The sequence below is a fragment of the Micromys minutus genome (genome assembly GCF_963924665.1).
Source record: "Micromys minutus genome assembly, chromosome: 1".
Taxonomy (NCBI): Eukaryota; Metazoa; Chordata; class Mammalia; order Rodentia; family Muridae; genus Micromys; species Micromys minutus.
Window position 1 is genome coordinate 99,331,380 of NC_137969.1, and position 26,354 is coordinate 99,357,733.

General features: G+C 47.4%; 1 protein-coding gene and 1 pseudogene across 2 annotated transcripts; both read left to right on the forward strand.

Moving 5' to 3' along the window:
• Positions 1-2,518: 2,518 nt before the first annotated feature.
• LMAN2 (lectin, mannose binding 2) lies at positions 2,519-18,781 on the forward strand. The gene is made up of 8 exons (XM_080922834.1): positions 2,519-2,862; positions 3,002-3,120; positions 12,807-12,924; positions 13,874-13,953; positions 14,100-14,261; positions 14,370-14,484; positions 17,034-17,153; positions 18,489-18,781. The coding sequence occupies exons 1-8, from the start codon at positions 2,661-2,663 to the stop codon at positions 18,647-18,649; spliced, it is 1,077 nt and encodes a 358-aa protein (XP_080778960.1). The 5' UTR covers positions 2,519-2,660; the 3' UTR covers positions 18,650-18,781.
• On the forward strand, positions 9,294-10,641 carry LOC308436319 (large ribosomal subunit protein eL34-like; annotated as a pseudogene). Its single transcript has 2 exons — positions 9,294-9,624; positions 10,619-10,641. The product of its transcript is annotated as a large ribosomal subunit protein eL34-like (transcript).
• Positions 18,782-26,354: the final 7,573 nt, after the last annotated feature.

The window sequence follows — 26,354 nt, forward strand, 5'->3', positions numbered from 1 at the left end:
AGAGAATATTGAATAAAAAAAGTGTAAAGAGCTGGAGAGATGGCTCAGTGGTCCTGCTCTTCCAGAGGTCCTGAGTTCTAATCCCAGCAAACACAAGGTGGCTCACAATTATCTGTAATGAGATCTGATGCCCTCTTCTGGTGTGTTTGAAGACAGCTACACTGTACTTATATATAATAAATAAATAAATAAATCTTAACAAAAGACAATGCTCAGCCCTAGAATAAATGAGCACATAGCTGTGAGGGGGGCTTAAGTGACCCACTGCAGTTCACCCATCTGCTGTGCCACGAACCCAGGCTGCACTCAGATTTATGGTTTACAAGGTCCCCTCCTAACAGGACCTCATTTGGTCCTCAGAGTTATTAAATGAATGCTACATATTTTGCTTTGTCCTTTCTCTTCAGTCCAGCGCATGGAATAAGCCTTCTCTATTCACTTACATTTAGTAGACATACCCAGAGATGTGTCTCAAAGGTCATTGTAAATCCAGCCAAGTCCGCAGCAAAGATCAACCCTTACACGTCCTGTCCACCAAGCTTTCCAACTCCATAGCTTTGTTTGAGTGAGACGGTCCCAAGTAGCCCTCACTCAGGTGGTCTCAAGATCATTATGGATCTGAGGATGACTGTGGACTCCTGATCCTCCTGCCTCCACTTCCCCAAACGTTGGGATCATACGAATGTGCTGCCATATCCAAATATCACAAACTCCATATATGTTCCAATCCACTGTGGGTTTTTTTTTTTTTTAAGCTCACACCTCTAGCTCCACTTCCTCTTCTGAGAAAGACTTCTCAGACAAATCCCAGATGAACTCCTCCTCATTCTTCATGACCCAATGAGAGGTTCTAGAGCAAATGTTCGTTCAACAGTTAATTACTTCCCAGGTGCGCTTTTCTACATTCTCGGGACGCAGCTGTGACTGCACCTGATAAGCTCAGCCCTCAAGTGAAGTTCGGTGCAGTTCACACAGCCTGGTTTGTAGGGGCGTAGGGACATCCCTGAAGAGGGTGACAAGAGGCAGAGGACCTTTGTTGTAAATGTATGTTCTCTTTCTATGTATCTATGTGCACACATACACACAATATATATTTATAAATAAAACCCTCATATCAGCAAGACCTAGACCTGTTAATTATAGATGGGAGCTGTTCAGATAAAAAAAAAAGTTTCTTGCTTTGGGTTACTATTGCTGTGGAGAAACACCAGAACCAAAAACAAGTTTGAGAGGATTGCCTTTATTCAGCTTACACATCCACATTACTGTTCATCACTAAAGGACGTCAGGACAGAAACTCAAACAGGGCAGGAACTTGGAGGCAGGCGCTGATGCAGAGACTATGGAAGAGTGCTTTTTACTGGTTTTTAGTAGAACCCAGTATCCTCAGCCCAGAGGTGGCACCACTCATTGTGGGCTGGACCTCCACACATCAATCACTAATTAAGAAAATACCCTCTAGCTAGATCTTATGGAGGCATTTTCTCAACTCAAAAGTCCCCTCCTTTCAAAAGACTCCAGCTTGTTGACATAAAACTACCCAGCACACTTCTTTCTGAACTCATACAAAGTTTTCTTGTCATTCTCTATCAAGTATCACTATTACATACAAATTGTTAAGTATTATATGTAATCTAGAGACGATTTAAAGTATATTGGAAGCCATGCATAGTGGCACATGCCTTTAATTCCAGTACTTAGAAGGTTCGAGGTCAGCCTGGTACAGCTAGTACTCCTCATCTTTAGGCCATCTCTGCAGCCCTGAAATCAGGATTTCTAATGTTAATTTAAGTACTTAAAAAAAAAGTATTGTCAGCTAAACGTTTTACTAAGTAAATGAACAGGTCCAATAGAACGGTATCGGCTAGAGACCACAATGTTAAACTATCTGAAGTCAGCCGTCCTGGACCTTCCACAAGCACTTTGTGTGTCAACAGGGACTGACACTTTTTGGAGCCAGATGACTTCCGGCCCCCACTGAGGTTCCAGGTCAGGACCTAGTCTGCTCCTCCTGCTTCAATCTGACTGTGCCTGAGTGTTAGGGGGCAGGAGAAGCTCTCAGATAACTGGCTTCTTTAAATCTCCAGGGAGTGGTACTAGCTAGAGGTTGTCTAAAGAATTTGCCCCACCCACCGAGTCCAGGGTGGCGCTGGGATTGAACTTCGGGCTTTCTGTTTCACTCCAGTGTTGTTTTTCCCACTGTCCTGAAAAGGTCGCTTAAAAGGATCTCTCCAGAAACTCAGAACTGAGCAGTCTCGGCGTGCTCAGTTTGCGTAAGCAGCCCGCAAAAACTACAAGTTCCAGCATGCTCCACTTCGAAGACGACTCCCGCTTTCCTCCCGCCCAAAAAGAGACCGCTGCTTTTTGTTGGCCCGCAAGCCTAACGTGCTGCTTTATGATTGGTTGGATCCCTTGTCGCTCGTGAGAACTCTTGGCAGTGGCCGGCTGACAGGGGACCAGGAACCTCCAAAATTATGGAACCGCGCTCTACTAGGATAGGAGGCTGGCCAGCCAATAAGGCTGCCATTCTGCTGACTGCCAGGTTTTTCTGTTTAACTCTCCGGTGATACTAGTTTAGAGGGCTTCCGGCCGGAGACCTTTAGAAAGGACACCCGGAAGGCGGAAGTTTTAGGGCGGAAGTGGCCGGAGCGAAAAGAAGAATGGCGGCTGAGGCCTGGCTTTGGCGCTGGGGCTGGGGCTGGGGTCAGCGGTGCCCAGGGAGGCCTGGGCTTCCTGGCCCCGGCCCGGGCCCCACTGCATTTCTACATTTTCTTCTGTTGCTGGGGCCGGTGGCTGCGGATATAACCGACGGCAACAGTGAACATCTCAAACGGGAGCACTCGCTCATCAAGCCCTACCAAGGTGAGGCCTGCAGCAAAGGGTGAGGACGTGGGGCTGGAGTGGGTCGGAGGAGGGCATGCCCTTCTTGTTGAGCAGAGCAGCGCAGTAGATTTCTGGCGCGGCCTTTTGAGCACCTATCTATGTCCGTCTCTGCCCATAGGGGTCGGTTCCAGTTCCATGCCGCTCTGGGACTTCCAAGGCAGCACGATGCTTACGAGCCAATACGTGCGTCTGACCCCTGACGAGCGCAGCAAAGAGGGCTCTATTTGGAACCATCAGGTGAGGCTAAACATAACTGCTCAGTGATACAATAATCCCTGCCTCCTCAGCAGCCAACCTCCTTTTTTGTTCCGCCGATTTTCAGTCCTGGTCACACAAATCGTAAGAGAGACTTGTGTAGTTACTGTATGTCAGAAGCTTTGCGTGACTCTTAACTCTTAATTTCTTCAGAAACCATACAAGGTAAGTAATGATGTCCGAATTTTAATGACTTAAGCAAGAAGCTAAGGTGCAGAGTTGAGCATTCCTAAAGTCACATAACAAGAAATGGGTGGAGTTGTCAGACTAAATGGAACCCACTTAATCGTGGGTAGGGTGAAATTTTAACCTTATGGAGTATTTTACTGTGAGTTAGGTACTGACCTTGCCACAACTTATCAGATTTAATTCTCAAGATTTTTGGAATAGATAGATTTCGTGACTTTATGCTGAGGGAGTGTAGCCACCGAATAGAATAAACAGTATTTCAGCTGATCTTTTTGATCTCCACCCTCAGCAGTTTTCTTGAGACACTTGATGCCTCCTGGTTAGCAATGAGAGAGCCCTTTTAACATGCTTAACAAACCTAATTCATTACTTTTCTCAGTACTAGGTTGAGAGTCCTGTTGTCTGCTGTATCTCCACTAAACTTACAGGCAGTTTTTGTATCTGTGGCCTTTTGTAGAAAACAGGGAGCCTGAGATGTCATTGCCTTGGTGTGGTAGTAATGTGCAATTTCTACACTGAGGAGAAGTATGGGTTGGCAAAGGGGAGAAAAGATGTGATCTGGGGATAGGCCATGGCTTTAAAAGAAACCCGCTTCTCACTAGCCTGCCTGACCTAACCCTCCCTACTGCCTCCACTGCTAGCAGCCTAGTTTTCTCCATCACTGCACTCTCGGCCCTTCTGGCTGATTTTGTCATTAGTTCTGGGAGACTACACTGTCCTTGTGTTGCCTCATTGGTTCATCCCCTCAGCACCTCCTCTCTTCCTGCCTCCTGCCTCCACACTGCTGCTAGGGGCATCTGTGGTTACTCTCTTTGTTCAGCCTTGGCTCTGACCCTTAGAGCCTGAGATCTCTTGTGAAGGGAAAACGACATTTTCCCGGCACAGCATGTCCCTCGGTGACTGGCATCTCTGTCATCCTGTCAGTTTAGTTTGTTCCAGCCTGTCTGGCCGCCTTCTTCTTGGGGGCTTTGGTCTTGTTCACTCTGTCTGGGACAGTGTATCCTGGTTCTTCGTGATTGCTCCTTGGTTACTTCTCATCTGTTAAGCCTGTGTTCAAATGCCATGCACACCATGTGCTCGATTCAACCTCATGTCTCCAAGTCACAGTCTGTCATATCATTCTGGTGAGGCTTTTCAGAGATTCAGATACTTTTTTTGTTCTTTCCTTTTTATTTTATTTTGTGGTTCCATAGAGTGAACCCAGGACCTATGTGTGCCAGCCAAGGCAAGCATTATACTCCTAACTACATGTATAGCTGGATGCTACTTCTTTACGTGGTAATATATATCGTCTTATATTTTCCACATAAAAACTGTTTTGTAAAAAGCGAGCTAAAAATGTTGATAGAACTTTTAGGAATTGGGTTTATCTTGCTGGCCAGCCAGTTAGGGAGCTCTAGGGTTAAAGAGAGAAACTTTCTTTAAGATAAGGTGGGGGTGCAGTGTAAGAACATTTGCTGCTCTTAGAAGATAGTTTTTCTGTGTGCCTCAGTGGATGTTTCTAGTACCCACATTGAGGGTCTCATAACTGCCTAAATCTCTAGCTCTAGGGATTCAATGCCCTCTAACATTTTCTTGCATCTGCAAATACATACATTAAAAAAAAAAAGCACTCTCCTTCCCCTGAAGATATGGTCTTGGGCTTAAATATCTGCAGAGGGGTGAGAGGGTTCAGCTCACAGCATTGAAGGAGGCTTATAAAGGAGGTCATAAGAATAAACTGTCTGAACATCAGGGTCTGTTTTGTGTTTGAGATGGCCTCATCTGCTCAGTCTCTCAGGTGCAGGTGCAGGCATTACAGGTTGTACACATTAGAAGGGTGTGTGTGTGTGTGTGTGTGTGTGTGTGTGTGGCCAAAGGTCAAACTTGGATGTTGTTTGGATGTTGTTTTTTTGGAGCCAGCAACTGTGTTTCTTGAGTCTCACTGTCCTGGAGCTGACTATCTGGCCAGTGAGTGTCAGGCATCCACTTGTCTCCTTCCCGTGCCAGGCCCTCTTCAATTGGGGTCTACAGTCAAACATGTCCTTATGCTTGCAGAACAGACACTGCTAACCGGGTTATCTCACCAGCCCATAGTATGTATTTGATTTGATTTTAGACATATAGCTCTGCCTGGCCTGGAAAATAGCGTGGCAGACCAGGCTAGCCTGGACTCAGATTTGCTTTCTGCTTCTGGTGTGCTGGGATTAAAGGTATGGCCTGTGCCACCATGTCCTGCCTACCACCTTATTTTTTGAGACAGGGTCTCTAACCATCTCAGCTAGACTGTCTCGTCAGCAAGACCTTGGGATCTGCCTATTTCAGTGCCTGCAGCTCTGGATGCCCTGATTCTGCTTGTGTGTGTGCTCATGTGTGTGCAGCAGGCTCTTAATGCCCAGTCACATCTCACCTCAGCACTTGGAACAGCTGCTGTCATACACATAGACAATTAGGAATTGAAGAGTGGGGTGACCTGCCACACCTGGGTTTCTGTCTGCTATTTTGTGAGGTAAAGTCTTGCTGTTTTTCCTGGTTAGCCTTGAACTCTGGTCTCAAGTGATCCTCCTGTCTGTCTCAGCTCCGAGTGGCTAAGACTACAGATGATATCCCTGTAATGATCTCTCAGTTGATTGATGTTTCTATATTTTGTTCAACCAGAGATGTAGAAGCCATCTGACTTCAAATGATTTGTTTCGGCAAGGTGATTGTTTTCAAGGTGCAGGAACAAGGCGTTAGGACTTCTGTGGACTCAGGGTTAAGAACTATTGTCCCACAAAGCAGCTTAGAAGTAACTCAAACCACATTACATCTGATTTCAGTCTCCTGGAGGCTCCCTATTGTGCTGATCTTCAGTCTTCATAAGCTGTTGGGAGGCCTGTGGTCCCACGGGACTTTCTGGGCTCTTTGTTTCCCTGTGCCTTCCTGGCACTGACCTTGCAAGCATACTTTACCCCTTCCCTTCTCCCTTGTCCTTTTGGCCAAGGCTGGCCTTGCACTAGCTTGGGCCCTTTCCTTATGTGTCTCCTTCAGGAACTGTCTTCGTCAATGTTCTGTTACTGTAAAGGGACACTACGACCATGGCAACTCTTTAAAAAGAAAGCATGTAATTGTGACTTGTGCACACAGGCACACATGCTACTAAAGAGGAGCTGAGAGTGCTACATCCAGATGCACAGGCAGAAGACAGAGAGACACCTGGACTGGCATGGGCCTTTGAAACCCCAAAGCCCACCCCCAGGGAGACACTTCCTCCAACAAGGCCACACCTCCTAATGCCTCAAGTAGTGTCACTCTCTCACGACCGTGTGTTAGAGCCTTTGGGGACCATTTCTATTAAAACAACCACAGGAGCAGAGGAACCATTTGAGAGAAATTATAGGCTGCTTCTTCTATGTGAGAAAATTAAATTCATTTTAAATACTTTTAGGCTTTCTGTGTAGTTTGGTTCATTAGCTTATTGATAGCTAGTTTTACTTGTGCCATAGTCAAGGATTTCTATTCCTGGACTTTTTAAAATTTCTTTTTTTCTTCTTTCCAAAGGAAATTTGAGGCCAGTATGCTAAATCTTTCTACGTTCGCCTTCTGAGTATTAGGATAGCAAGTGTGAGCCACCATTCCCTGCCAGAGTTTTATTCTGAAATATTGTAGAGTCACATGCAATTGAAAAAATAATAATAAAAAGATGGGCCTGTTGGCATGGCCCTGTAATCCCACTTAGGCTGGGGCTGGGGGTAACAAGCTCATGGCCTACCTGCTACAGAGTGAGTTCAAGGCCAACCAGAGCAACTAACTAAGCAAACCCTTATTTCTGAGATAAAAAATCAGGGCTGTCGAGATGGCTCAACACATAAGAATGCCTGCTGCTCAGGCCTGACAACTTGGCTTGGTCCCCCAAAGTCCACAGGGGAAGGAGCGAGCTGACTCCCAGTTTCCTCTGCTCCACAGGCTTGTGTTTCCCCCACAGAATAAAAATAAAGAAATGTTAGAGACAAGAAAGGGAGTTCCAAGCAAGTTTTGCTAAGAGCTTAGGGAAGAAACGGACTATCTGACATACTTGGTTCAATACCAGTGATGCAGCAGTGAGTGAGTGAGTCCAGAGCCCAGCTTTGGATTTCATCTCACTTCCTCACATTAGGGTTAGCTTTCTCTCTTACTGCTTTATTTTCTACCCTCTTCTCTCTGGTCTGGACAGCTTGACCATTTCTTACTCATTTTCCCTCTTTAAATTTATTTTTGATAATTCCTTTTTAATTGTTTTACGTGCATTAGTGTTTTTCTTGTGTGTACGTCTGTGTGAGGATCCCCTGGAACTGGAGTTAGAGGTAGTTGTGCACTGCTAAGTGGGTACTAGGAATTGAACCAGGGCTGTTGACAGATACCATGACCAAGGCAAGTCTTGACAAGTCTTATAAGGACAACATTTAATTGGGGCTGGCTTACAGGTACAGATGTTCAGTTCATTATCATCAAGGTGGGAACATGGCAGCATCCAGGCAGGCATGGTATAAGAGAAGTTGCGAGTTCTACATCTTTATCTGAAGGCTGCTAGTGGAAGACTTGGGTCTGATAGCGCACACAGTGACACACCCCAATGGGGCCACACCTTCTCAGAGTGCCACTCCCTGGGCGGAGCACATACAAACCATCACAAGCAGCCAGTGCCCTTAACCTCAGAGCCATTTCTCCAGCATTCATTTTGCCTTTTATTAGTCTGGAAGTTGTTTGCTTGTTTCTCAGGTTTTTATTATTGTCGTTATTTATGTTTGTGCTTTTGTGTGTGTGCAGATGTGTACTGGTGCCCATCAGATCCCCTGGAACTAGAGTCAGGGACAGTTAAGGGTGCTGGGTGCTGGAAACTGAATTTGTCCTCTAAGAGCCACTGCTCTTTATCTGCTTAGCCACCTCCAGCCTCTTGCTTTCAGTTTCCATGGTTATCCTGGGCAGTAGGTCCAGTGGCAGTGCTACAGATGTCAAGCATGTAGGAGGCAGAAGCAGGAAGTTTTCGAGCTCAATCCTATCCTGAACTACATTCCAAGACCCTGTTTTAAAAGGACGGGGCTGGAGGTGCACAAAACCTGGCTTTGATCTTCGACACTGCAGGAACAACCCTCCCCAAACACACACACAGCTGTACATGTACATGCACACATGCATGCCACACTCACATTCTCCAGTCTTACGGATGTGTACTTTTATCTTCTCCCTGGATGGTGCTGAGACCATAGAACACTTGGTTCATCTGTGGCAGCCTTTCTCTTCTGTGAGCTGCAAAGGACTGTGCAGCCGGCTTTACTTCTAGTTCTGAACTGACTGCACTCTGCTCTCTTCCTGAACCTCTGACTTTCCGTGCAGATGGGATCATTTTCCTTCTCCATGAAGGTCGAAAGACTGTGAGAGGGCTGCTGGTAATTCACTTTTTTCTTTGTTTTGTCTGAAATTGTCTATTGCTGATTGTTAGCTCCTTGAAGGTGATTTGTTACTGTTTTTGTTTTTGTTTTGTTTTCATTCTGGTTGCTACTGTAATGAAGGATGTAAGGAGGGGTAACTTACACAAAGAAAGAGTTAAAGTTTGGAGTCTGAAAGGCCAGATATCAGGGTGCTGACTCTGAGGGCTTCCACAGCCTCCACCTCAAGGCCAAAGGCATGATGAAAGTGGGTATGCTGGCATAGGACTTGGGAGTTGGAGGTAGGGAGATCAGGAATTCAGGGCCAGCCCTTGGTCCAGATAATTCTAGAGCAGCTCAGACTCTATGAGACTTTGTTGTCTCAGGACCAACAAAAACAGGCTGGAGAGATGGCTAGTGGTTAAAGGCATGCTTTGCTCTTGCAGAAGGCCTGAGTTAGGTTCCCAACAACGTTAGACAGGACACAAAAGCCAGTGTAATCCAAGCCTCTAACTGCCATGACACCTGTGCTCACTTGCAATACACTTGTAATAGTTAAAAATAATAATTACTCTTCAGGGATGGTGCTTAGAGGCACTCAGGATGTTCCAGCGTCTGACATTACCATCATAGGCTTTCCTACAATACAGCCTCTAACAAAACAAGGTTGTCTCAAACCCCTGGCAACAGGATTGTTTACCTTTACACCAAGAAGGTGGGAAAGCACCCAAATCCACATGTGGTGTGTGCTCAGGCAGACTTCGAGGGGTTCGTGCTGTGAGACCCAGAGTCCTTACGATATTGTCTAAAACAAAGAAGCACATCAGCAGGGCCTGTCATGGTTCCATGTGTGCCAAGTGTGTCCGTGACAGGATCAAGCGGGCTTTCCTTATCAAGGAGCAGAAACTTGTGAAAGTGTTGAAGCACAAGCACAGTCAGAAAGCAACTTTTTTAAGTAATAAAAATCAAGACTTGAAAAAAATAAATAATAAAGTATATCTTTAAAAAAACAACACAAATATCATCACATTGGAAATACACGAAAGGGAGATACCACAGAGAGACTAGGAGTGGCCAGTGCCTGGGTGTCCTCAGCGAGGAGGTCTATCCTATCAGGTGAAGCTGGGCATTGCCACAGGTCTCAGCATCCCACTTTTACATTGCCATAGACACGCAGTTCACATCCAGAATGTAGCATGTCAGTACTCTCCTTTGTAGAACTGCTGGGGCTTATCATGGATCTCTGCTGCTTTGGTCCAGTCTCGTGTGTCTCAATTTGGAATTGAATTATTTGTGCCTTTTACTCTGGGATCTTTGTCTCAATTCTGAATCTTTTCTTTGCCCTCCCTGCACTGTTCTTAGCATTTGAGTAACTTTGGATATATTATCTCTTCATCTGTCCTTAAGTTTCTCCCTTATGTTATCATATATTATTCTGAAATTTTGTTTCTTAGTGAGAGTTTAAGAGTACCACTTGACCTGCTAAATTCTCATAATTGTCCTTTGACTTCCTGGCTGTAGTTACCAGCATCGCAGCCTGCAGAGCTCCTCTGCTTTCTTGGTTTCAGTCCCACCCTGTCTCTTTGGTGTCTGGGTGACTTGTCATGCCTGCTGAGATTGATAGAGTCACTTAGCCCTAATTCCAGGAAGAGAGCCCAACATGGAGCTGAGTCCCTCCCTGGGTAGGCCCCTCTGGTATACTTTCTTTTAGATTTGAGATCCAACTTGGACAAGACTCCATCTTCTTCAGCAGACCTTGGATCAGGTTCTTTGTCCTTGGGTCTTTATGGCTACCTGTCACCATCTCTTAGCTGCCTCTTCCCAATCCATGGCTGTGCTGAGGAGACTAGTGAAATTCTAGAACTGGGAAAACTCTTGTTGCTATGAGTTGCCACTCAGGTACTTGGTAGTTCCTGTTCTGTGTCCAGGGCGGGTGCCCAGTGCCTGCTAGTTCATGAGGCAGATTAATCAAGTGCACCAGCCACATCGCCTGTTGTGGGACGTAGGATGTTTTGATATTTTAATTGAAATCTTCCTGGGTACAAGAATAGTATGTTTTATTATACTGTTAAGTTTCTCTGTCTTTTGTTCCCAAGGTTCTTTTTCCCTTTGGGAACTGTGCAAACTGTAACAGGACCACCTCTAATTGAGTAGTTGGGGAGAATGTTATTGTTCATGGCTAAGAATAGAAGTGGGAGGTAAATTGGAAAATCAACTTCTCAACCTTGAGGATCAGGAGTTGGGGGTGTGCTTAAAAGTGGAGCAATATTAATGCTTTGGGGGGAGTGAATATTTTCCTGGGAGTCAGGCACACAGCCTTTTTCACTCCTTTTGTGGTTCCTCGGATGTTGCCATGGCTGCTTTCAGCCATCTGGGTCCCCAGGTTGCTGCCTGTGGGGAAGGGCTTTTGATGATGTCAGAGGTTGCTTGTGCTGGCTGCTGTTGGCTATCTAATTTTCAGCCAGCCTGTCTGCAGTGGGCTTACAGTATCCTCACAGATACACAGGCTCAGGGTAAGGGAGAGGTAGAGAGGTTCCTGTCTTGGCCAGGGCTACTATTGCTGGGATAAACCAAAAGCTGCTCGGGGAGGAAAGGGTCTGTCTTACCTTCCAACTTATAAGTCCACAGGCACCTAGGGTCATTCTGAAGATCACCCTCAGCCTCCAGTTTATAGTGCCCTCCTCCTTTGCTTGTTGTCTTTCTCCCAGCACCGAAGGTCTTGCTCGGCTACCATTTTATTCTTCTCCCAGGATCCTTGGATCCAGGTGCTCTTGAGGTTGGCATTATTAAGTAGCTGTCAGATGGAGTGGGGAGGCAGCACATGCCTGTAATCCCAGCACATAGGAGGCTGAGGCAGGAGATTGAGGCTAACCATGGGTACATAACAAGGCAAAGTGGTGCACGCCTTCAGTCCCAGCTTTAGGGGGTCAGAGGCAGGTAATTCTCTGTGAGTTGCAGGGGCTGCGTGGTCTACAATATGGATTCCAGTCACACAGAGAAATCCCGTGTCCAAAAACAGAAAAAAAAAGTGTTGGTGGTGGAGCTCAGTGGTTAAGAGCATTCACTGGCTGTTCTTCCAGAGGATCCAGGTTCAAGTCCCAGTACCCACATGGCAGCTCACAACTGTTTATAACTCTAGTTCTAGGGGATTCAAAACTATAACAGACATACTACAGAATGAACACTAAAAATAAAAAAACAAAACATTTTTTAAGAAGAGAAGTAGAAGAGGAGGGAAACCAAGAGAAAGGAGAGTGGGGGGATGCACCTTAAAACCTCACACATCAAGAGATGTCTTTGCACCTTCACCTGCATTAGGTGTCACATACACGAGGCTAGCCCCACACTGGAATGTCTCCTGACAGCTGGCTATAGACATGTTCCACCTCGCCCCGGCTTCACTCACCTGTCCTGTCAGTGTGTGTTGATGCGTCAGTGTGGGGAGTAAAGCACCAGGCTGAGTTCCAGTCAGACTTGGTTATAAATCAAGACCACTTTGCCATCAGATACGGACAAGGTATTTTGCCTCAAAATCTACTTTTTTTAAATATATATTTTTAAAGATTTCTTATGTATACTGTAGCTGTCTTCAGACACACCAAAAGAGGGCATCAGATGCCAACAGATGGTTGTGAGCCACCATGTGGTTGCTGGGATTTGAACTCAGGACCTCTGGAAGAGCAGTCGGTGCTCTTAACCATTGAACCATCTCTTCAGCCCCAGATATTTTAAACTAAAAAACAAAAAATGATGATGCCCTCTTCGGGTATGTCTGAAGACAGCTACAGTGTATCCACATACACAAATAAATCTTTAACATACATGACTTAAATGGCTGATGATCCTCTCTATAGTTCTAGAACAGGCCTACATAGAAGAGAATAATAAAGCAGGGTTGGGGTTATACACTGAGGGGAAAGGCCTGGCTTGACAGATGCCTCAGAGAGCCTAGAGACCGTTCGGTTCCAAAATCACTTAAAGTCCTGTTGCCTGATCCCTGACCTCTGAACCCTGGGTTTCCAGTTTTGTTTGAGTAGGGAGTAAGCATACAGTACTGAATATGCCAACCTGCTCGCCAGCGTGGTGACTCTGAGGACCTCTCTATTCCCTTTTCAGCCATGCTTCCTGAAGGACTGGGAAATGCATGTCCACTTCAAAGTCCATGGCACAGGGAAGAAGAATCTCCATGGAGATGGCATCGCCTTGTGGTACACCCGAGACCGCCTTGTACCAGGTAAGAAGGTGCCCCACCCGAACAGTGGGGTAGGCACAGGTGTAGCTGCTGTCCCACCACAGTGGCCTGCCTGTGATTATTCTGTGCGTCTGTTGGGAGACTGCTGACCTTGCTCTGGAGAGGATGGGAGATCCTTTGGTGCAGTCTATTCTACCCCTCCTGATAGGGTTTTAACCATTCTGCCTACTTACTGTTTTTAGGATTTTAGAGACTTTAATTATATATCCCAAGTTTTAAACTCATTAGCCCAGGCTACCCTAAAACATGAAAATATTCCTTCTGCTTCAGTCTTTCAACTTGGACTGCAGGTACACCCCACCACACCTGGCCATTTTCCCATAGATTTAAAAAATATTTGTGTGTGCGCACAGTGCCCATGCATATCACAGCACCTATGGAGAAGTCATTTCTGTCCTTGAACCTTTATGTATTTTCTGGCGATGGAACTAAAGTCATCAGACCTGGTGGGAAGTACCTTTACCTGCTAGCTGTTCATGGGCCCGTTCTGCCATTTTTAAAGGCCAAATATAAAAGGCCAGTGTGCAGGGACTACAACCAGTAAAGCATAAGGCGCCTCCTCTGGGGCCCTTGCAGAAAGTTTGCCACTTGTAGCTTCAGGTTCTTCCTGTAGCTCCATACATGTGTCCTAGATAGGGCACTGCCAGCACCCAGCACTTGCCTTGGTGGCTGCCCTCATAGTTAAGGCCCCCGTCTTCTTGCTGCGGCCCTGGCTAACCTGGTATCATGTAGCTGAAGCTGTCCTTGAACTCTTGGCACTCGTGTTCCTGTGCCTCAGTCTTCAGTTCTGCCCTGAGAGGCCTGGCCCTTCCCATCCACTTTGTCCTTTAAGGTTTCTTCCTTCCTGAGGTACCAATGGTTGGACTTCTTCTGTCCAGGCTGCCTTTGAGGTATCCATGGGTCATCTTCATAAAGTATCTCCTAATTCCAGGGCCTGTGTTTGGAAGCAAAGACAACTTCCATGGTTTGGCCATCTTCCTGGACACATATCCCAATGATGAAACTACGGAGGTAGGACTCTACGGGGCAGGCGAGCATCTGGCTTGAGCGTGGGGACTAGAATTTTGCTGTGGTTCTAGCCAGAATATCCTCCAGGGGCAGGATAGTATGTGCCCACAGGCTGGCTAGGCATGGAGTAACCAGTGTCTCGGTTCCAGCGTGTGTTCCCGTACATCTCGGTGATGGTGAACAATGGCTCTCTGTCATACGATCATAGCAAAGATGGACGCTGGAGTGAGTTGGCAGGCTGCACAGCTGACTTCCGCAACCGGGATCATGACACCTTCCTAGCTGTACGCTATTCCCGGGGCCGCCTCACGGTGAGCAGGCATGAGGGGGAGGCCACTGTGCCTGTGCTGGCTCCACAGAAGCTCCAGGGGGTAATTGGCTGGGAACTGGGCATGTGCTGACCTGCCCGCTGACTGCAGGTGATGACAGACCTGGAAGACAAGAACGAGTGGAAGAACTGCATTGACATCACGGGCGTGCGCCTGCCCACCGGCTACTACTTTGGAGCCTCTGCTGGCACTGGCGACCTGTCTGGTGAGTGTGTAAAAGGTTTGCTCGGCAGTTGACAACCTGCAGGGAAGGGAGCCGTTATTTTACTATCAGTTGTAAACTGTTGGAGTGCCCGAGGGCCAGCCCAAGCAATCAGCTGGCCTCTCCATCTTGTGTCTTTACATGAGAGGAAGCTTTGGGTCTAGGTGTTGTAGCTTGATTCCTGGCCCCAGATCTATAGAACACAAGGTATTAAGAATCCATTCTCCCACTCCTCTGAACTTTGACCTTCCCTATCAAGGTCAAGTGGCATCGCTATCTTTCCAGTTGCCTGGGATAGAATAGGTGCCTTGGTGTCACCCTGTACCTTGTCTCTTGCCACCAGTTAATCCTTGAGAAATCCCACTGTCTCTGTCCTTGCTGCATTCAAGCTACCATCTCTCACTGATACCCACATGGTGCCCCCTCCTTTCATACAAAGCACCCTGACATTCTGTCCCTGGTGCCTGTAAAGTCATCCTGTGCTCAGAACTGTAATGGCCACCATCCCAGTTGATATGCCAGGCCCCTCCCCAGACCTTACTTTTCCCGGTGCTGAAGGGTACTACAGCTATCCTGTCCTTTCTGCTGGGGACCTGGTCATCTCTTTAGTGTCTTAAGTGTGAGCTTCCTTGCTTCCCTCATTTAAAACTGTTTTTTCCTCTAGTCTGTACATCTTCCCTCATCCCTTCCCCAGCTTTTGTTTCTTTAGAGCATGCATTAGCTGTGTAATTTCCTGTGCTTCTTGTTTGTGTTTCTGCCCCTCCACCCCCCAGATTACAGTGTCTGTGGGCCTTACTGGGTTACCAGGCCTTGCTGGTGCTTAATGATGTCCCTTGGCTGTGACCCAGCTACTAGGGATGTTTGGAAAGGTCTTAGGCCTGGACCCAGCTTTGGGCTATGATGTGCATGAGGTAGCAGAGTTTATCCCAGGATAAACTCTTTTAGGGACTACAATGTCCCCTCTATCCAGAGTCCTTCCTCCTCTCCAAGAAGAGCACAAGGCTCTGTAGTCCCAGAGTTTCTGTTGTGGTGTCTGTTTAAAGTTTCTTTACCCCAGCTTTAGTAGTCAGTAGCTCATCCAGACTTGTTTCAGTAATGGACCCACCATGCCCCTTCCTCTTTCCTGCCCCCTGGCTTACCTGGAATTTCATCTGACAGTACTCCATATGTATGCAGAGGGTTTCTTGTTTTGGATTAGAGAAAGCCTCTGATTCTGTGGCTCAGGCTAACGTGAAACTCACTAGCTTATGCTGGCCTTAAACACATGGTGATTTCTCCTGCCTCAGCTCCACAGGAATTGCATCCAGTTTACAGAGGGTTCTTGATAGAACAAATGGTCGTCTGTGGCAGGTAGATGTTCCACAGTGTTATTTGGAGTGGCCAGAGTCCAAGGGTGCTGGTTTCTGCTGGTATTCAGAGGATTTTCACTGCTAGGTACCAGACAGGCAGGCACCAGGGTTTTTATTTGGGGGTGGTGGGTTGGGGGCTACAGGGTCTTTATGTAACTTCGACTGTCCTGAGATTCTGTGTGGACCAGGCTATCCTCAATCTTAGAGATCCACTTGCCTCTGCTTCCGAGTACTGGGATCAGAGGTGTGTACCACCACACCAGCCACTGTTTTCTCGGGTGTTGATTTCTTTCAGTTTCACATAACTGAAATCGAGGGAAATTCCTCTAAAATAAGCAGAAAATGGCAGAAACAGGTGGCAACCAGTCTGACTCCAAAGTAGATTCTCAAGGCTCGACCCTCTGCTTCAAGGGTCTGTGTGCTTGAGTGTCAGACGCTGGGGGCCTGACTGGCCACCAGCTGCTTGCTGTGTAGCTCCTTCTTTCTACAGCTCCTCGTCTTCCCACCCAAACAGCCTTGCCTCGCCTTCTTCAGTGTGCTGAGTTTACGGTGCAGTTGGCGTCTGAGAGCCACATCATGGACTCGTGCCTCACCTCTGAGAGTCATAGTCGGAGCATCTTTCATGCCTGTGGATTGTTGAACATGTCCTTCCTGGTCTCAGGCTTAGTTGCTGATCTGCAGCCTACATTTGTGGGTCTGACAAGACCGTCAGGCTGCTCCCTTTCCTGGGAGTACTGGGTGTCAGGCAGCCCTAGAAGGATCATGCTGGCCTCACATCCTCTGCTCAGCAGCGTGCCCCGCACTGCATGGCATCTGCACATCCTGGCCATTGTTATGGCTCAATATGGACATTACTTCCTTTTTGTAAAGAAACAGCCTTGAACCTCAGATCCAGATCATTTCCAAAATCAAAGTTAATGCTTTTCTCTCTACTGTCTTCTCTCTTGGGCACCCAACTTCTCCAAACCTAGGCTTGAATCCAGGCTTTTTTGTATGTACTAAGCTTATGCTTAGCATTGAGCTGCACTCTAGCCCCTCCCTTGGGAGTCATTTCAGTCCCTGAGATGCTGCCTGCTTAGGAAAGGAGACTGCTGGGCAGAGCACTGCTCTCCCTGGGCCGACCCTACAGAGGCTGAGGAAGCAGCTCTGCTTTGGAGAAGGCAGTGGGCCATGCCTTGAGGTGGGACCCTCTCTGTTCTGCAGACAACCACGACATCATCTCCATGAAGCTCTTCCAGCTCATGGTGGAACGCACAGCCGAGGAGGAGAGCATCGACTGGACCAAGATCGAGCCTGGTGTCAGTTTCCTCAAGTCCCCTAAAGGTGTGTGTGCATGTAGCCCTGCCCTGAGGGGCTCCAGGAGACCAAGCTGCTCCTGCTACAGCTAGGCTCTGGGCTCTGAACTCTGTGGCTGGTCAGCTGTGGTGAGTTCTTGAGTGAAGAATACATTGCTATCTTGCTGTGTGGAGTCTGTCGAGGCTCTGATACCACACAAGTGAGCACCTTGTGTCCACTAGTGTGTGCTAAAGTGTGGTTTGTCTGTTGTGCACATGGACATAACATGCGAGTACTCCTTGTCGCACCGAACTTCTGTGAACTACTTAGGGGCTGACTCTTAGGTATGCTCAGTCAGAAAGAAAGGTGGTGGTTAACCTCTAACCCCAACCTGGGTTCCCTCCACTCACACAATTGTGCCTCACATTCTACCCAGCGTTCTGGGTAGAAGAGCCACCTGTATTTCCTTCTATCCCTCAGAGCCATAGCCTGCCAACTATGGATCTACTGAAAGGATCGACCCCTATTCCCTCTTTCCAGGAAAAGCCAGAACACATTGTTCTTTGTAATATGACATTTTGCTTTATAAAAATTCTGTCTTTTGGAGCCTGGGCTGGCCTTGAACTCTGTATAGCTGACAGTGATGTTGACCTTTTGAGTTTCCTGCCGCTACCCTGGGCATAGGAATTACAAGTGTAGCCGCCAGGCCTGGTGTTTGACATCTCATGGTTTTTACATTTTACTGTTACTATGTTTAATATTCTCTCTGTCTCTCTCTCTCTCTCTGTGTTGTGTGTGTGTGTGTGTGTGTGTGTGTGTGTCTGGAGGCTAGAGACATGGGGTGCCCTGGAGCTAGGGTTACAGGCAGGTGTGAGCCTCCTAACAGGTGTTTTGGAAAGCGGACGTTGATCAGTATGTAATCTCAACTCCTGAGCCATCCTTCCAGCCCATCTTTAAGATTTTAGAGCTGTGCTAATTCTGCCACTTTGCACTGTTTGGTCAGTTCTGTTTGCTCCCAGATACACCAATGGCTTCACCCCACCTGCATCTCCAGGGGCCAGTCCAGATGGGGGTCAGCTCATCTGTTCACTCACTCCATGGCTACCGTCTCCAAAGCATCCACTTTGTGCCCAGCTCTGCCCCTGACAGCTTGGAGGGACTGAGCAGTGAGTGACAAGCCATAGGAGCCCATGGAAGCCGCAAGGCTAAGCTGCTCGTTTGGGGACTATGTGGCCTTTGAAGTACTTCTTCAAAGTAGAGTAGATTTTATCTGACCCTGCCCTTTGCAATGCGGCGCTGGGAGCACCTGCCTGCCCAGTTTTACAGAGCAGTTGTGAAGCAGCCCCTTTATGCTTTGTACATTAATCTCCATTTTTTTCATAGACAATGTGGATGACCCCACTGGAAACTTCCGAAGTGGGCCCCTGACGGGGTGGAAAGTGTTCCTGCTGCTGCTGTGTGCGCTCCTGGGCATCATCGTCTGTGCTGTGGTGGGCGCTGTGGTGTTTCAGAAGCGCCAGGAGCGGAACAAGCGTTTCTACTGAGGCCGGTCTGGCTGGGAAGGGCCTGACCTTGTGCCAGGGCTCTTATGTGAACTTTTTTCTACTGGGATTGTAAAAACCAACCAACCTTATTTCTTAACTGTTTCAAAGAAATAATTAAAGTATTTTCATACATTTTGCTTCTTGCCCAGCTGAGACAGCTGACAGTGCTAAGGTCAGGGTTTAGCACCCCACAGCTGGAGGTTCTTGCCCCATCCCTGGCTTGCTCTTGGGAGCAAGGGAGTCTGTATTTGGGGCCAGGGTGAGGCCCTGTGTACTCATGGGATGACTCCTTAGGGTTCCAGGCAGTATTTGTTATGAGGCCTGTGCATCCTGGTAACTTTTTACCAAGGCAGATCTCAGTAAGGCTGGAGGACCGTTCAGTAGGGCTGCGGTGTGACAATTTACTAAATAAAGTAGCCAGTCTCAGCCTCGTGCCTGTCCTAAGGGCTTTCTTTCATTTCTGGTGATTCCTAGCCCCTTCTCTCTGGCCTGCAACAGACCTAGAGAAGAAAGATGGTGGCTGTCATGTTGCCAGTTAGGGAACTCAGGATAAGCAAGACTCACCCAGTTTTGCCTAGTGTGCAATGTTTTAGGAATAGGGTACTGTACACGGGATGTGACCTCAGCCCAGGGCACAAGCGCTGGAGATGGAGATGGGCAGTGACAGAAATTTGAGACTGAGGTGATCTGGAAGGTGGGTACCTGGAGGGAACAAAGCCGGGGGCTTAGTGGAAAGTAAGCATCAGCACAGCCAGCTTCCGGTTTTCACCACCCAAGGCCCCTACCATGGAGAATGTGTCCTCTCTAGTCCAGCTCTGATCACTACCCTGTCCCTCCCTGGGGATTTACCAAGTCTGTCACCTTCTTCATCATCTTCCCACATAGTCAAGTAATGCTTGGTCTCTTACCTCACAAGCAAAGACTCCTGTCTCTGCAGTGTGGCTTTTACAGTTCACTTTGTTACTGCAGGCCGTGGTGGAAGCCCATGGGGTAAACACAGTTTTTAGTATCGCCATGTTCACTGAGCTCCTAGGACCATCTGTCCCAGTCAGAAACTGCCCATGGTTAGGTAGTTTACAGCGACTGCCAGCTTCCAGCTTCTTCCTAGGTTTATGAGCCTGCCACCAGGCCTCAGGGGTCCTACCCTTCCTTTTGACACATTGCTTATTTACTGTGACACTTACCTGGTGGGGTGTGTCCAAGCAGTCATGTGGTGCTGGCATGACATTGGGGCTGGACCAGTAGGAAACACCACAGTCTTTGGATTGACCTTTAGTTCTTGGCACTTCCTGATGTCCCAAGTTATTTAGGCACGTTATAATCAAGATTTACCTGTGTATTAGAGCTGCCTTGACAGTACCTGCTATAGAATTGGGAGATAACTCAGTAAAACACTTGTATCACAGTACTGGCGGCTGCTGGTCTCTGGGGCTCACTAGTCCAGTGGGGGACTTCTATACCAAAGGAGGCACATGGCATTTCCAAAGGTCACCCCCAAAGTTGTCCTCCAGTCTCCACACACATGGTATTTAAAAAAACAAAAACAAAAAATCTGTTTTCTCCACGTTTGCCTAGTAAGTCTTATGGGGTAGCACCAGGGCAGGGCCTCTTAGGTCTGTTTTACCTTCTGGCTGGGCTCTTCATCCCTCATTGCATAGCCTCACTGTATTTGTGAGGAACTATCTCTAAGATCATCCCAAGAGTTATGTTTTCACACAGGAATGATTCCACAGTTTGTTTTTATTTTTAGTCATATACTCCTAAAAATGGAGTACCTACATCATCACTGAAGCATTAAGTGTGTGCCCTTCACTGTATTTTCTCAGCAGTATTGGAAATGGAAATGCAAGCCTGCTGATTCATGTGCTCTCCTTTGTCTCCTCCCCACAGACATGGTGGTTGTTAACGTTGTCCTTGAATTGTGTATTTTAAAACTTGTTTTGTTTTTAAAAGCTTTTAAATAGTGTTTGGATGTATTCCTCAACTCTTCAATCCCACTGCTGTATCCCTGGATGTGTAGCCCAAGATGCCTTTTAGTGGGCACGCTGGTGACTGCTGTTACCTTACCCAGGACTATAAGATGGCCTCTGACATTGCTTAGACATGGTGCAGCCTCCAGTGTTCTTGAACTGTGTTCTCACATGTCGAAAAGTTTGGGTCTGCAGCTTGGGTACAGTGCCAATATTGCTAGCCAGAGCTATGTTGCATTCTGAAGAGACTTGTTCTCCCCTTCCCGCCCCCTCAGCACCTAGGATCAGAGCTCAGCCTGAGTGCGAGCAGCTTAGCTGTGTGCTTTTCTGCATCGGGCAGAGGGCCTCTGCTTACTGGTCATGTGCATCTCTGAGGCTTTTGTTCCAACCCCTTATACTGATGTTGAGGAATTCTTACCTTCAGCCTTCTGGTTATGTGCTTTGCAGAGGTTCCTTCCCACATGCTTGGCTTCCTGATTTGCTAGTGACGTCATTTGATGTGTGATCCACATTTAAATGGCACTTATTAATGTTTTCCAAAGATGATTTTCCTGAAGGTTTCTAACTCTGGCCTTTAAAGTTTTGCACTTTGTTCAAGTGGGACTTGTACAGTGCCGACGTCATGAGTCCCTGCTGTCTCCACCCAGCTGTGGCAGAGTCTTTCTGACTCACTCACCCTCCAGCGCCCACGGCTGGCCCCCAGACACCCACTCCTGATCCTGCCCCTTTCTCTTCTCATTGGCTGGGAAGCTTCTCTTCTCAGCTTCCTTCCAGCAAGGGAGGTCCTGTGAACCTGTGGCTCAGGAGGACATCAGATTCGGAAGGTCCTCTCTTCCTGCCTGGAATGTGGACCCTGAGGGTACAGAAACATCTGTTAGATAGAGGGCCTCAAGGTCAGAACTGCAGCCCTGCTTCAAGCCTTAGATTGTCAGCTGCTGGGTTTTTATTTTGTTTTTGTTTTTTTGTTTTTTGGGTTTTTGTGTGTGTGTGTGTGTGTAAAAGAAATAAATCCCTATTTGTTCAAACTATTGTGAGTTGTGTGTTTAGTTACTTAAGCTGAAAATAACCTAGCCTCTCCCCCTGTCCACCCTGGCCTCTACCTGATATGTACACACAAGCAGCTCAGTTAAAGTCACTTCCTACCCAAGCCTCATGATTCAAGTTGAATCCATATGTAATGAGGGTCTTTCAGTCTGGAACACACAAACCTGAATGAATGTCCGGGGGAGACAGAAGATCGGGCTGTGGAGAAAGCACAGTTTTATTTCTTTAGGATGGGTGTAAGATTTATATGTAAGTGCACTGTAGCTGTCTTCAGACACACCAGAAGAGGGCATCAGATCTCATTACAAATGGTTGCGAGTCACCATGTGGTTCCTGGGATTTGAATTCGTGACCTCTGGAAGAGCAGTCAGTACTCTTAACTGCTAAGCCATCTCTCCAGCCCGACTTTGGTATTTCAAAGGACTCCTGGGTCCTCTCCTCTGTTGGTCCAGTTTAGATACTAATCCTAGTGGGCCTGTCTCTGGGCAATGGCCGCTCTAGCTAATCCCTTCTGAGAAGGGGTAGAGTCTAGGGGTGTCTAGGGATAATGACTTAGGATCCTGAGGCTGGTTCACTGCTGTGGCTGGTTCAAAGCTTCCAGGTAAAAGCCTTAAAGGAAACAAAATGTTGTCTTCATGCAACTTCATGCAATTTTACACTATGAGACAAATGTTTTTCTTTACTCCTTGGCTGTTTGGTTTTCTGTTCTGTCAAGAGTCAGGGGCAGGCTGGATCAGGGAAGGGACTTTCGAAGACATTTTGAGGCAAACATGCTTAGTTCTGAAGTAGGAGCATCAAAACCCATCTTCAAAGTCAGACTCAAATAGCACAGGACAATTTACTGGGTACACAACAGGTATTTGTTCTTGTGACAAATGGCTGGACCCAAAGCTCCTTGTCACCAGTACAGCTTTGTCCAGTGAGTCTCATCGTGCAGTGGGGACAGGGAAAAGCTTTCCTTTGAGCCTAAGCTCCATGGCAGGAGTGACAGGCAGTGAGCAGCCATGATCAGTGAGGATGGCGGGAAAGCGTCTGCCTTTACTCATGTTCCACTGGAGACCCGCTCTGCCGAGACTTGGGGTGACTTCTTGGAAGCATGTATCCCCAAATCAAGTTTGTCTGTCTGCAAACAGAAGCAGACAATTTGAAAAGCCAGATGCCCTGTTTTTCTTTGGGCTTCTCTAATGAGAAGGCTGTGAATTCCCCCACCATCTCCTGCAAGGGAGACATCCCAGGGGATGCTGGTTCCGTGCCTCCTGAAAAATCAGTGCTTTTTTTGTGTTTAAGAAGGCAACCGAGTGTTGACACTGGAGAAATCTTGGAACCAGCTTGTCCCGTCTGTCCCACTTTGTCACTAGGATAATATCCTCCAACTTCAGGAGAAGCCCTGGCCTTAGTTATCCCGCATGGGCAGGTTACAGGGGTGGGGCAGTGGCTGAGGTGGTCAAGTAGCACTGGGGACAGGATAGGCAGTAAAACTAGATGCCACCCCCACTCTGTGGGGAGTGAGAACCCAGGCAAACACCTAAATTCTCAGAATATCTGATGCCAGAGTCCTGGCACTTAACCCTTTGTTCTCTGGCCCTTCCAGTAGAGTGGTGGCTTGAATAAGCCTGGCCCAGGGAGTGGCACTATTAGGAGGTGTGGCCTTGTTGGAGAAAGTGTGTCACTGTGGGTGTGGACTTTCGGACCCTCTTCCTAGCTGCCTGGAAGCCAGTCTTTTGTCTGCTTTTGGAACAAGATGTCAAACTCTCATCTCTAGTGCTGTGCCTGCCTGGATGCTGCCATGCTTCCATGATGATACTGTACTGAACCTCAGACTGTAAGCCAGCCCCAACTCAATGTTGTCTTTTATGAGTTACCGAGGTCATGGTGTCTGTTCATAGCAATAGAAACCCTCACTAAGACAAGCAGTGAGTGGCTTCTCCCATATCTAGTGCATCCCTTCATTGCTTCTGGAGCTGCTCTGAATGCGTTTCCTTTATTGACAACACATGCTCAGGAACAAAGGAAATCTGTCAAGCTTCACCCAGCAGGACACCCTCCTACATGAGGATCTGCTCACCAGGGTGGAGATGGTCTGCCAGGTCTGTTAACTTCTTAAGGAGTTATGAAGTCTAATATTTCCTACTAAAGGCCTTTTCTCCTTCTCTGGTTTACATTTAGGCCCAGCCCTAGTGCAGAAGATGATCCAAGAGATCTCAATGGTTAAACACTGTCTAGGGAGCCTTTGCTGGAGACTACCCATCTGTAACACAAAAGACAAAGTGGGAGGGGCCTGAGAGATGCTCAGCAGTTAAGAGTTGAAAGATTGTTGACTGTTGTTAAGAGATTTCTTGGCCCATGCCCGGACAGACCACACCAAATGAACACGGTTTCACATGGAGAGGTTTAATAGAACGGGGACGGGGCAGGGGTCAGGGTCAAGGGAAGAGAAGAGAAAGAGGAGGAGGGGTTTCAGTCTTTTGTAGGGGTAGTGAAGTCACTTGCTTCCAGGTGAAGGTGGGTTTTTGAACCAATGTCTTCTGGGAATGCTTTGGCTGTTTCCATGGCAATGGATGTGCCAAGTTCTTGTCACCTGTGGGTGGAGCCTTTGCTGGGGCAAGGGGCTATCCTAATGCCAACATTCCTCTCTTTTTCTTATCATAAAAAGAGAGAAAAAGAAGGAGATAGGGAAGCCGATGGTGAAAAGGGAATGGGGTGTCAGGTCTCTTAGACTACTTCTTGCTGTCTTGGGGCATCGTAGGGGTGTAGCTGGTTTTCACCATCAGAATCTTCCATGGACAATAGTTTGTAGTCCTGTAACAGGAACTGGTTAATGGTTTGGTTAGAAATTTTTTGTATCTATCATTGAAGGAATGTAGAGACAAGGGCAAACAGTAACACCAGAAAGATGACTAGAAGAGGGTTACGAAGGGGAGTATCCACTTCCATATAGGGTTTTCGAAGGTCCAGAAACTGGAGCTCTCACGTTCCCTGGAATTCTGTAAATCTGATTGTAGCTCTTGGATCTTATCTCTCACTATCCCTGATTGGCTGACGTAGAAGCAGCATTCTTCTTGGAGGAACAGGCAAAGGCCACCTTCTTTAGCTGTCAGGACATCCAACCCCTGTCGGTTTTGAAGAACCACAGCTGCCAGGGAATCTATTTGCTTTTGGATAGTGAGCAAAGTTTCAGACACTTTTTGAAACCTGTTGCTGAGTGTGGAGGTGATCTCATTATATTTGGTCATGGAAGTAGTTATTCCTGCTATCCCAGTGCTAGTGCCTACTGCTATTCCTGCAGCTACCAAAAGTGGCACGACCTGAACTGCTTTCTTATGTTGGGCAGCCATCATATTAACAACTGGGATTGGCAGGGTTTGTTTCCCTGGATCACCCCTAGTTCAGGGAAAAGGAGAACCAACCTGCAGCTCCCTGACCAGTGGGCAGGCAAACAATGGTATGACTGCGTGCCACAGAGGATTGATGTATTTTGGATCCCTGGACACTGTGGCAGAGATGGGGTATCAAGGGTTATGGTTGTATTGCAGTCTAGGGAGCCAGCCTAACATTCCTACAGGATGTGTCCCAGATGCCTTAAAACAGTTTGCCATGCCAAGAAGAGAGATAGAGGAGAGGTAAGGGGTCATGGCAACACCAGAGTCGGGACAGCTGACGAAGGGTGAGGTAAGGTTATTGGGCAACATTACTGGGGAGGCTGTAAGTGGCAATTGTGAGTTTGTTCCAGGGGGAACACATAGCCAGCAGTCTTTAAAACGGCTGGGTCAGGTGACATTAAGAAGTTTGTATGCTGAGGTCAAAGTCTGAAGCAAAAGGTGGAAGGACAAGCTGGTGCCATTTATGAGGGGGAATGTTAAGGAAGTAAGGGCCTCAGAAGAGTCTTTGATTATTTCTCCTACCCCTTTTATATCTAGGGGTTGGGCAATTGAGACATATTTTCTTCGAATTTTGATAGTACTCACTGGGGACCCTGGTTGGTTTTTACGGTAGAGCTTACCGACAACTCCTGTCTCCCACCTGGGATTCCCATGGATCTTGTATGTAGAAAAGAGCGTCTTGCGTTGTTGGTAGAAGAAGTGGTCCTAGCATGTGTATCTGACAAGACCAATATGGGCAGCCCCCATATTCGTCCAGCCATTTTTTGCAATCATCTGTTGTCTGGTCAAAGAGAAAGCAAGTAAACCGGGCACCAATGTTTATAAAAGATGATGTTCCGGGTTTCAGCACCAATGTTAGGAAAAGGATGAAGAGAGTGGGCGGGGCTATGACCCATGGAGGTGCAGCAAGCCCTGGGGGCAAGGGAGATGCCTCTGAGGGGCCCCTGTTGGGAATTCCTTCCCCCTGAGGGACCAACCACAGAGTTTATTCAAGTCATGGGAGAGTTAAGAGGGTAGTAGAGGCAGAGAGAGAGAGAGACAGAGAGACAGAAAGACAGAGAGAAGAAAAAGAAGAAGGAAAAGAGGAATAGAGGAGTAGAGGCCAGCCATGAGCATGCAGAGAGCAGGGAAGGGAGGGGAAGAGGAGGGGTAAAGGGCGGGGGTGGGGAGCAAGGCTGCAAGAGTGCAAGAGAACAAGAGAGAGAGGAAGGGGCAAGCAGCCCCTTTTATAGTGTCAGGTCACTGGGCAGAGCATACTGGCTATTGCCAGGTAACTGAGAGGTGGGGTTTACAGAATCCCAACACTGACTA